This window comes from Octopus bimaculoides, chromosome 1 (assembly GCF_001194135.2).
Source record: "Octopus bimaculoides isolate UCB-OBI-ISO-001 chromosome 1, ASM119413v2, whole genome shotgun sequence".
Taxonomy (NCBI): Eukaryota; Metazoa; Mollusca; class Cephalopoda; order Octopoda; family Octopodidae; genus Octopus; species Octopus bimaculoides.
Genome location: NC_068981.1, coordinates 71,646,250 through 71,658,283, shown reverse-complemented (window position 1 = coordinate 71,658,283; position 12,034 = coordinate 71,646,250). Strand labels below are relative to the sequence as shown.

The window sequence follows — 12,034 nt, the reverse complement described above, 5'->3', positions numbered from 1 at the left end:
CAACACCAGGCTCCAGTCTGATTTGGCAGAGTTTCTACAGCTGGATGCCCTTCCTAACGCCAACCACTCAGAGAGTGTAGTGGGTGCTTTTACGTGTCACCCGCACGAATGTCAATATATGTATATATAAAGAAGACCACTAGGTGGACTGTTAATGTGCTAGAAGAAGATCACATGTAATGTGTCTACTAAGACCTTATTGTTCTCAAATGAAATTCAGCGAAATACCAAAATGTATGCGGGCAAGACAATGAAAATTACATAAATATAAATTATCCGTGTACTATAGTTTCGAAATCAACATTCTCTTACCAAAAATATCTGTTAAACAGATATTTTTGGTAAGAGAATGTTTCATATAAGTTTTAAAAAATTTTTTATGAGAAGTTGCCTGCCCTTGCTTAATCATCCTCGAATATCTGAAAAAAGTGATGCTGAGAATGGTCTTCCATAACCTTTCTCATAACATAAAATAACTGATTCCAAGAGAAAGAGATGAAAGGAAAATATAGACTAAGAAAGAAAAAAAGAATTGCTTCCAGAATTGCGCTTCTACGTTATTTATCAACAATGTTAGGATGACAAGCAAAATTAAACTTAGCAGGATTTGAACTCAGAATGCAGTGAATCAGATCACAAGCAAAACTCTAATGACCCTGCCAACTCACTTTGTTTGAAATAATATTATAAAAATAGTGATTGTCCATTTTAGATTTGGCCCCTTTAGTGAAATAAAGATGGTTTCATAAATGCTTAGTGATTTTCAATGGAGTTGGAAATCACAGTTTTAAGTCATATTGACTGTGAAACTTTAATTGTTGTTAATTGTCTATATGATAAAGAATAATAACTGAAGGTTTGTTTTTTTGTATTATAGATATATAATGCTCAAATGGCTGGACTACGCGGAGTTCTTTTATACACTGACCCGGAAAGTAACACTGAGGCACGTTGGCATGCTGAAAACTATCCAAAATCTGACAGCTATGCTATCTCATATATCTCATCAGGTAATAACATTTTGTTTTTTATGGCCGTAATAAAAATTTTATATAAATTTTCAGATATTTATGTCTTATGTAAGCACAAAAACAATTTTTGTAGGGAAGATATTGACTATATTTAGAGTACTTATTTTTTCATCCTTGGAGTATGAAAGATAATGCCACTCCTGCTAGGAACTAGAGAAAAGAAACAAAATACGTTATGTGCAAGACAGTACTGTTATTAGATTACTGGATTAGCTTCCTTGTTGTATGTATCTGCAAGGCCAATACGAGTTGTTGTCCTTGGCATAGGTAAGTGAACCATATATACATGCAACCTCATTTATCACTGATTCAGAATTGCATGGTACGCTCAGTTGTAAATTATGTTATGCATATCGCAAATTGATCTGTGATAACAAAAAGGACAATCAGTCAAAGATTTTGCTTGCACTACAAAAGCGTATCCATTCTTCGTACTCATCTACAATGCTCACCTACCCCAAATGCACTCTGAATATTGTTTGTGCTTACATGACTGTGCTGTGGCTATTTTTTCTGCAGATTTATTACTCATCCGTCAACATAGAATCAATGAACAGAAAAAAATACAAAGGTGCTTGATCCTAACAAATGATGTAGAGGAGTGTATAATGGAAGGAAGGTTTTTATGATACTTTTGGGGTATCTTCTTCCATTATAATTATTCTTTTGATTCAAGGAGCTGGAAATACGAAGAATGAAGTTCTCAGGTGGGGTAAATTCAATAACCATTTATTCACAGGTGCTTCATACAAGGGGTTTGCTTTCAGTAACCATCTTCACAGCAGTGCGCAGCTAGCCTTCTCTCCCATACACGAGGTTCAATAACCTCTGGAGACAATGCATGTGGTATCACAGCAGGACGAAAGTCTGCTGTGAGCTCCTGGCTTCAAAGTGTCTTCTCAGCGTCAGCGTGAGAAGAACGAGAGAGAAAATGTCTTTTCCTTAAATAATGGTTGCAGGTGAGATCTTGTTTTTGTCTCACATATGGCAATGGTTGCAGGCGAGATCTCGCTGTTCCAAAACGTCACTGGCTTCTTTATGCCTCGCTACAAGTGTATTCTCAACTAGTAAAGGTAGAAATGATCAAGAAAATATGACAGTGGAAGCTTCCCTTCTTGGGACTGTGAATTTAGTGTCAATGAAGTTATCATTTGTTCCATTTATAAAGTATATGGATATGATTCATTTATTGCTCATTTGTTTATCTCTTGTTTTTTGGACACCATCTCCATGATAAACGCATATAATTATATATAGAAATGGCTGCTGTAAACGTTGCTGTGTTTATGATGACAAAGCAGTATATGTAATGTGATGAGCCTTCACAGTGGTAGCAATTGCCATAGGTTCTAGTATAACAAGAAATATTATTTCTAGTATAGCTTGTACATTTGGATTCAATGGGGAATTTCGGTGAACAACTACTAATTTTGTCTAATAAAAAGAATCATTAACAGAATGGGAGGAAGATGTAAAAATTTGGCTAGTTTACACAGATTTGCCAAGAACACAACATGGACTTGTGGTGTTTGTATCATTGCCTCTCAACATATGTGAATGTTTATGCAACCTAGCATCCATTGATACTCATAAAGACTCTGGAGTTAGACTATTACACATAAACTTGATGAGGCTTTTTCGAGCGGGATCGTTTGCCAGTGCCCCCGGACTGGCTCATGTGCGGGCGACACATGAAATCTTTCGAGCGGGATCGTTGCCAGTGCCCCTGGACTGGCTCATGTGCGGGCGACACATGATATCTTTCGTGCGAGATCGTTGCCAGTGCCCATGGACTGGCTCTTGTGCGAGTGACACATGAGGTTTTTCGAGTGAGATCATTGCTGGTGCCCCTGGACTGGCTCTTGTGCGGGTGGCACATAAAAGACACCATTTCGAGCGTGGCCGTTTTCGTGCGGGTGACACGTAAAAGCACCCACTACACTCTCTGAGTGGTTGGCGTTAGGAAGGGCATCCAGCTGTAGAAACTCTGCCAAATTAGATTGGAGCCTGGTGTTGCCATCCGGTTTCACCAGTCCTCAGTCAAATCGTCCAACCCATGCTAGCATGGAAGGCGGACGTTAAACGATGATGATGATGAAGATGATGAATATGAGAATTTCAGGTACAGGTTTGAATGATTTTCTCATTTGGTATGAATTTCTTCATCAAAAGCTATAATAATTTCAAATCGCTTTACCCAAGTATTTCTAGTATTTCATCATCATTATCATTGTTTAAGGTCTGGTTTCTATGCTGGCATGGGTTGGATGGTTTGACAGGAGACAGCTAGGCAGGAACCTGCACCAGACTTCTGTGTCTGTTTGGGCAGGGTTTTTACAACTGGATGTTCTTCCTAACACCAACCACCCAGCAGAGTGAACTAAGTGCTTTTTATGTGGCACTGTAAAGGAAGAAAATGGAAAACTAGCACATAGCACATGTTCTTATGAAGGCATGAAAGACACACTCAAGAAAGTGTTTGAGATATTTCATCAAGTGAGTGTGTTTTACCAGCTGTGTAAAGTCCATTTTTCTTCAAGCATTCAGACTAGGTCTCATTTTGAGGATAACCAATCAGTTGTTCCTTCCTCTTTTTCTCATACCATCCTTAGAAGTCTAGCAAAAAGTTTACAGGTACTGCCCGCCATCTTCTGACTAAACCTTAAAAATGTAAAACGTGTAAGTTGGTAACACAGGGAAGATCATAAAATTACTACCATTGCCACAATGAAAAAAACCCCAGTTCATGGTTAAATATAAATAGAAAATGCATCTAAATTTACATTTGAGTATATACATATGCATGCTGGTGTTAATTTGACAGCTATTAAGAAAATGATCAATACACTAACATGCATTATATATATGTGTGTGTGTGTAGATATATTGTGATTGGGTAGTGTTTATCAGCTACACCCGAGTACTGAAATATATTAGACAGAAACCATTACACACAAACTGGGCTACATAACTTAAAATTTTGTGTAAGTCTGATGGACCTACAATCATCATTTCTCTAAGCAGGTGACATAACTCTTTGTTCCTTAACTCTGACTTGTCACCCTTGCACTATTAAGTGCACATTTTTGACCTTTGAATAAATAAGTTTTTTTTTTCACTTTCCTGAAAGACCTTGCATAGAGAGCCCCCTCTAGTAAGAGAGGGAATTGTCTTGTCACAAGTTAATATTCATGAAGTAAATATAAGCTTAAAGGAATGAAGTATATCATGACCTTTATGCATTTAATTCAAATTTCTTGTTTTTTTTTTGTTTTTGTTTTTTTCAGTTATAACATACTTAATTAACCCTTTAAGCTACAAAATTAAATTTCATGGTTATTCCAATAATGATATTAAATATCAACCAAAAATAGAATTGGTATTTTCTCCAAGTCACATTGTCTCAATAAACTTAACATATCTCAATAGAAATTAGTTTCAAACATGACATTCCTCAACAAAAGATAAATTGCTTTCTGCAGCTAAAGGTAATGAAATTTTGAGTAGATATATCTGCTTTCTGCAGTAAAAGTACTGAATTTTTTCATATAATAGCTACTATTTTAATTCAGTTGCATCTCCTCAGTACAAAGCTATTAATACCTTATTATGTTCCTTTTTCATTATTTGAATATTTATCAGTGATATAAATTCTAATTTATATATGCAGAGTGTTTGGGCTAAATTTGACAGTTTGCATAAAAGGAAAAGAAAGCACAATAATAAAAGTATTTTAAAAGTGCAAAATATATTATCTAGATTATGGATGGGAGGTAATAGTTTACTCAAAGTAGCCACCCTCAGCTTCCACTACAGCCTCAAGATGGTTCTGGAACCTGGTGCATGTGCTTCTCACTGCATCCCTGGGAAGCTTTGGTGTTGCAAGCAGAGCAATTGGTGTCTTCTCAACCATGTTCCACGTATAGTAATGCATGGGATTACAATTGGGAGAATTAGGAAGTCAGAAATTGGGTTTGGTGAAGTCATAGAAATTCTCTGAGAGCTATTTTTGACTCTTTCTGGAAGTATGACAAGGAGCTGAATTCTGCTTCCACATATATGGCCTTCCAGCAGCAACCCTCTCAAGCTAGGGTTTGACTATAGTCTACAGCACCTTCACATAACTTTGAATTGAGCCTAAAGTCTTATTCAAAGACTTGGGGATGAATCCTGGTGTGCAGACACAGTCAGAACACCTGCTGTGTCTCTTCCTGTTGGCCACAGCATCATATCCTCCATTGCGGCTGTCATATCTTACAGCCTTTACAGTGTTCACGGAGCATTGACCAGCGGTCATGATGTCAGTACTTTGATATCTGGTGTGAGTTATCATGATACAGTTTACTTTTTTCAATATCCAGATGGCTTCCAGTCCTCCCTGTCAGCTAACCTTTTCTCAACTTCATCATTAATCATTGATTTCAAATACTGTTGATTGTTCACCAATATATCAAGCTGTTCCTGAAAATTTTTTTACCAGAACACCCTGTAATATTTTGTGTGTGTATCAATGCTTCCCTATCTTTTAAAATTAATTTTTTTGTATTTTAGATGAATTTAATTTTTCAGATGTGAATGAAGGTGGCAATAAGTCTATGCTTGTATACAATATCTCTGCTGCACTTGCTCTGAGAATTTTTACCACTCTTGCTGATACAACTGCTGCACCAATATCATGGTGGGGAAGTTTAAACACCACATACAATATTGGAATCAGCCATTCAGGTATGATATTGTTTTGTCTTTATAGACGTTCTTATGGATTTGTTAGACGGAAACTGAAAGAAGTCCATTATGTGTGCATGTGCGTGTGTATATCTTTTACCTTTTTCCTGTTTCAGTCATTAGACTGCAGCCATGCTGGAGCACTGCCTTGAATTTTTAGGTGACTGAATCGATCTCAGTACTTATATTTTTAAGCCTGGTACTTATTCTATCGGTTTCTTTTGCTGAACTGCTAAGTTACAGGGATGTAAACACACCAACACCAATTATCAATTGGTAATGGCAGGGGACAAACATGGACACACACACACACGTAGATATATATACAACAGGTTTCTTTCAGTTTCCATCTGCCAAATCTGCTCACAAGGCTTTGGTCAGTCTGAGGCTATAGTAGAAGACACTTGCTCAAGGTGCCACACAATGGGACTGAATCCAGAACCATGTGGCTGGGAAGCAAGCTTCTTACCACACAACCACTCCTGCTATATGTATATATTTTTTGTGTGTTACTCTCTCCTTTGACGTCTCATGATAGTTGTAAATGATTGTCCCTGTCACACAAGCAGTGTTCTTCATTTCCAATCTTCTGTGATAACATGTCTGGTCATGGGGAAATATTGGTTTCAAATTTTGGCATATGGCCAGTTATTTCAAGGGAGGGAATAAGTCGATTACGTTAACCCCAGTGCTCAACTTGTATCTATCTAGGGTGGGTAAAATTCCCAAGATCCATGGACGAGTTCTCTCCAGCGATCTTTGTCCTTCATCATTGCTGCCATGTCCTGTGTCTCCCAGAAACCAGCATCTGTCCTTAGGGCATCAACATATGTCTATGTCATCCTCAGTCTCCCTCTTCTAGTATGTCTGTGTAGGGGCTCCCACAGGAGCACTGAGTGCAGTATCAACTCTGTTATTTTTGAGCTAACTATTGGGAGACTCTCTTACAACTCTGAGTTCTTCATCCTCAGTGTATACTGATTAATGTTCAGAGCCATCCTCAGCATTCTCTTGTAACACCTATCCACCATCTGACTGAGTTTCTTGATCAGTGTCCAAGTCTCAGACCTGTACAGACTCCACTGCAGCAATGAAGAGATAGATCTTCAGGTCTTTACGAAGGTCTGGTTTCCATAAAAATCACAAACTGTTGCATGCCGCCCAGGCTTTGCTCTTCCTCTCAACTACATCACTCTCTGTGTTCCCAATCTTTGCTCCCAAATACAGAAAGTCCTCAACCAACTCCAGTGGCTTCCCGTCTACATTCATAATCTTCTCTGGAATCTTAATGTTCTCTACCAGATACTTCATCTTAATTTCATTCATTTTCAGCCCCACTGTTCTAAAGATTCAACCTATTAGCTGAATGTAGGTATAGTAGTATAGGACAACTCACTATTTTAGCAGTGGCTGCACTATAAAACTACTATGTTAGCTTGTGTTCAAATATTCTTGTGGGTATGACAAAGAATTGGATTCCACAAGTATTGTTTAGAAGTCAGTAGAACTGATTATCCAGTGATGACTAATCTCTGATATTGAAAAGTCAAGTAAATGGCTTAATCATCAGACAGCAGATAGACTAAAGATTGATGATTAAAGATAACCAGATTGGAAGTATAGTTGATAAATTTGGCATCCGTGCTAGTGGAGCGCTAAGAGCACCATCCAAGCATGATCGTTGCCAGAGCAGCTGACTGGCTTCTATGCTAGTGGCACATAAAAAGCACCATTTGAGCGTGATTGTTACTAGTGTTGCCTTACTGGCACTTGTGCCTGTGGCATGTGAAAAAATATTCGAGCGAGGTCGTTGCCAGTGCCGCTGGACTGGCCCCTGTGCAGGTGGCACGTAAAAAACACCATTTGAGCATGGCCATTGCCAGTACCGCCTGACTGGCCCTTGTGCTGGTGGCACATAAAAGCACCCACTACACTCTCGGAGTGGTTGGTGTTAGGAAGGGCATCCAGCAGTAGAAACTCTGCCAGATCAGATTGGAGCCTGGTGCAACCATCTGGTTCGCCAGTCCTCAGTCAAATCATCCAACCCATGCCAGCAAGGAAAGCAGACGTTAAACAAGGGTGATGATGATGATGCTGATGTTGATGATGATTACCATAAGTTATATATGTTTTACTTTTATAGTTGAGGGACACAACACTTTGTATCTCAAGTTCAATTCTTGTTTGAAAAGCCACACTGTGTCCAATGTTGAAGGAACTCTCTATGGAAAAACCAAACCAGGTAACTTGATTATTTCCCATGTTTTCATTCAGTGTGATTCTTACTGTTGTCTTAAAAGTGATCATTGTGCCTTAAGATTAATTTGTCTGATTTAAAAGATATATATTTGATGCTGGAAGAATGATAAGCAAAAATGTTATTTTCTTATGGTAATTTTGGTTCACTTTGAAATAATCCTATAATCAGGAAAATGTACTTCAAATAATACTGAAGGAATAAAATAATAATAATAATAATAATAAAAACATGCTTGAAGATATTTCATTAGTGATTTTCTTTCATTCCCTCTTGAAAAAGTGAAGACTAATGTTATGTTTTAGCTTTCTGATGTATCTATTTATGAAAATAATGTTACAATTAATATTCTTTTTCATTTGATGAAACAATGTCTTCACCAGCAACCCAATGGTTTATGAAGTGTTACTTGCTGTCCCAAACATGATTTTAGTATTTTTCAGATAGGTTGTGTATCATCTTAAAAATGCTAAATCAAGTGTAGACATATGTGGAATATTTGATTACTGTTTCTAACAAATTGACCGCCTACATAAATCCCCTATAAGAACAAGACATTGGATAATGTTGTTCTAGATACAATGTTTGAATAAAAGATAGGATGGTCTTCATTGGAATGCCTTTAATGAAAGACATTACAATCAAAACCATCCTATCTTTTGATGAAAAGCCTACTTAATTAGCATGAACCTGGTGCTAAACAACAACAACCTATATTTTATTTAATATTTTGGGGAAAACATTATTTATTTATTATATTTTACTTTTTATTTTATTTATTTATTTTGGCTAAGACAGCAATTTGGTAAAGTTGTTAGAGCATAGGACAAAATGTTTTGCAGTATTTCTTCCAGTTTTCTGTGTTCTGAGTTCAAATCTCAGCAAGGTCAGCATTATCTTTCATTCTTTTAGAGTCAGTAAAATAAAATACCAGTCCAGGATGATAGATTAGTGGAATTGATAAATGCATTAGATTGGGAATGCCTTTCAGTACTTGTTTAGGCAATTTGCATTCTGAATATACTTGAGTGGTAGGTTTAATTCATCTCTTGGTTTAATGCTACCATTTCATCCTCGTTTGCCTTTTGTGGAGTTCACTCTGTTGAAAGTATTCAGATCTGGTATTTGGTTTCAGAATAGCTACTTCCCTCCATCCCATTAGTCTCAAAGACAAAAAAAAAATAAATAAATAAAATAAAATAAAAGGTCATAAGTACAGTGCCTTCTCTCTCTCACTAAACATTAAAAAAAAAAAAGAAATTGTTGGAGGAGGTACAACACTACTTGATTTAACACCAGTGTACTGCAGATACTTACTTTTTCATCCTGAAGGGATGAAATACAAAAGAATAACTCTAGCAGCACTACAACACAGAAAGCAGCATATATATAAATACTGTTACAGACATCTTGCTACATTTCTGAGGAAACAAGATTCCTTATTGTTTTGTTTCATTATTTCTATAGATGAGATGGTATTAGTTGGAACTCAACGACTGTATGGAACGGCTGAATCAGAAACTTCACTCACTTTAAACAGTTCAGTTTCCAGTCTTTTCCAAATGGCCAGTTTGTCAAGCACTGCTATGTTACTGGAATTAATATACAGTCTTTTGCATGTTCGCAAATTAGAAGGATGGCATCCACAGCGAACCATCAAGTTTTATTCATGGGGTACTGTTACAGGCAGTGATGAAGCTGGGATCCAAGAATACCTGAAGGTAACTAAAACATTCAAGTTGTTTCTTTATCTTTTGTCGTTGTAGCTTTCACATAACCTTTCCATGTTAAGATATTTAGTTAACTATGAATTTTTAGTGGAAATAATTTTCTACAAGAATTATTAAAACAGTATAAACACTAATATATATCCTTCAGAGTGAAAGGCAGATTGTATGATACCTGTGTGCAAACAACTATGCTACATGGCAGTGAAACATGGACTGTGACTGCAGAGGACATGCAAAGGCTTGAAAGAAATGAAGCCAATGTGTTCCACTGGATGTGCAATGTGAGTGTGCATGTACAACAAAGTGTGTTTTGAGAGACTGGTGAAATATGACCTTTGGTTGTTGAGCCTTACAGAGGAAATGACAAGGGACTGAGACTTCTGGTGATTTGTTGTGCTTGCGAAAACATGTCAAGCTAAGTGAAATCGTGGCCATGCACACATGAATGTCCTTTTTGGCCATGTCCCCCCCACCTTTCTCTCTCTCTCTCACACACACACACACACTACTTGACTTCTGTCAAACTCCCAGCAGATCTTCCCCTCTTCACGCTCTCTCATGCACTTCACCTGTTGCAGGCCACTCCACTCTCATGTCTATCCACACACTAAAATCTATATATTATTGTTGTTATTATCATTATTATGTGAGAAAGCCATGCATGCCATCAAAGTGACACTGGGGTAAAATATACGAAGCCCAGTACACCCATCATGACTACCTGTTCGATAAGGGTACATCAGTTGCATGCATCACAACCATACGTGTACGACATGGTGGTCTCCTATTAAGATAAACAGTGCATGACCTTGTAGGTGGGGCCCGGTTACTCTTCAGGTCGAGGGTGTTTAAGGTTGTCGAACAAAACACCTATGTTTCCTGAGGTGAATTACTCACTCTGCCCCCAATTCCTCTCAACACATGGCTATGATGCTTCCCCACTACTTCTGCTTATGATCAGAGATGCACATGAGCCACTTAGGGACATGCTCAACTGGTTAAGGTCAAACAACTGACAAGCAAATCTGTGGTATTGAGCAGAATATTTGCTGTAGCCCATCTTTTATACCAAGATATTATTATTATTATTATTATTATTATTATTATCATTATTATTATTATTTTTTTTTTTTTGTATTTTTGCAGAGAAATAGTTTTATCTTGAATAGTCGTGGTGTTGGTTATGTGGATCTGATGGATAAGGCAGGAAAATGGTGTAACCATTTTACAGCACACACAGATAACATGGCAACAGCTCTCATTCTGAGAGCCATGAATATGGTATGTTATATATTATTTGCTTTGTGCATTGAATACTTACTTGAATTTATTTGATACAGGAGGCTTTGTTTTGAAGAAAATAAAAAATAAGGGAATCAGTATGAAAGCATTTAATCATTTATGCATATTCGTATTTTTTCTGCTTAAGAGAGAATTAAGTTCATTTGGTTAAATGCAAAAATGAAGTGAGTTAATTTGTTAATTCATTTGTTAATTTTCATCACCTTTCTGTGGTGGGGACAGAAACATAACAAGATTAGTTAAAAATGATTCCAGTCATTTAACCCTTTTTTGCTTAAACTAGCTCTATCCAGCTCAAATATTCCAGTTGTTTTATGTTCAAACTGGCTAGATTGAGCCTCTTACGCCTACCTTACAATGTCATTCTAAAACTAAACAAGTACAACATTGAAGTGTCAAAGCTATTAGATAGTGCATGATTAATTCAAAATGATATGAATAAATAAGCTTTACATTTAACAGTAATCCAAATGTTAAAGGGTTAGTATACCCCATGAATCTGTTATAAAATGAAGATTACTCGAAATGTGTTAAAATTGAGAAGGTTACTTTAGCTTGATGCATTTTCTTTGAGGGAACTGGATATAATATATATATAATAACCCCAGGTTGCAGATTAGATTTGAAAAACTAAAGCATTTTCCCTTTGCAATTTTTGGCAATAGAATAAGTACTAGGCTTACAAAGAATAAGTCCTGGGGTTGATTTGCTTGACTAAAGATGGTGCTCCAGCATGGCCACAGTCAAATGACTGAAACAAGGAAAAAAGAGAAAAAAAGAAAAAGAGTTTTACTTTGTTTCACACGTACATGCAAAAACTCTATCCTTTTTTTAGATGAATTTATCATTCGTTATCTCTCCACATACTTCATTACCACTAACTTCTATAACCTCTACATTTTCACTTATTCATTTCAAACTTCTTTGAATTTTCAATCTAATGTAATCCACACTCCCTTGAAAATATATTTCTGCAAAATGTTATCTAA

General features: G+C 36.8%; 1 protein-coding gene across 2 annotated transcripts in view; it reads left to right on the top strand.

Moving 5' to 3' along the window:
- LOC106879039 (aminopeptidase NAALADL1) overlaps nt 1-12,034 on the top strand; it is a 36,274-nt gene that overhangs the window by 17,869 nt on the left and 6,371 nt on the right. The window contains exons 4-8 of one of the 2 annotated variants that reach the window (XM_014928451.2): nt 878-1,010; nt 5,601-5,756; nt 7,900-7,998; nt 9,481-9,734; nt 10,890-11,024. In XM_014928451.2, the coding sequence (XP_014783937.1) occupies nt 878-1,010; nt 5,601-5,756; nt 7,900-7,998; nt 9,481-9,734; nt 10,890-11,024 (777 nt within the window). Of the gene's footprint in view, nt 1-877; nt 1,011-5,582; nt 5,757-7,899; nt 7,999-9,480; nt 9,735-10,889; nt 11,025-12,034 lie in introns of both variants that reach the window. The other variant, XM_014928449.2, reaches the window with a different exon arrangement.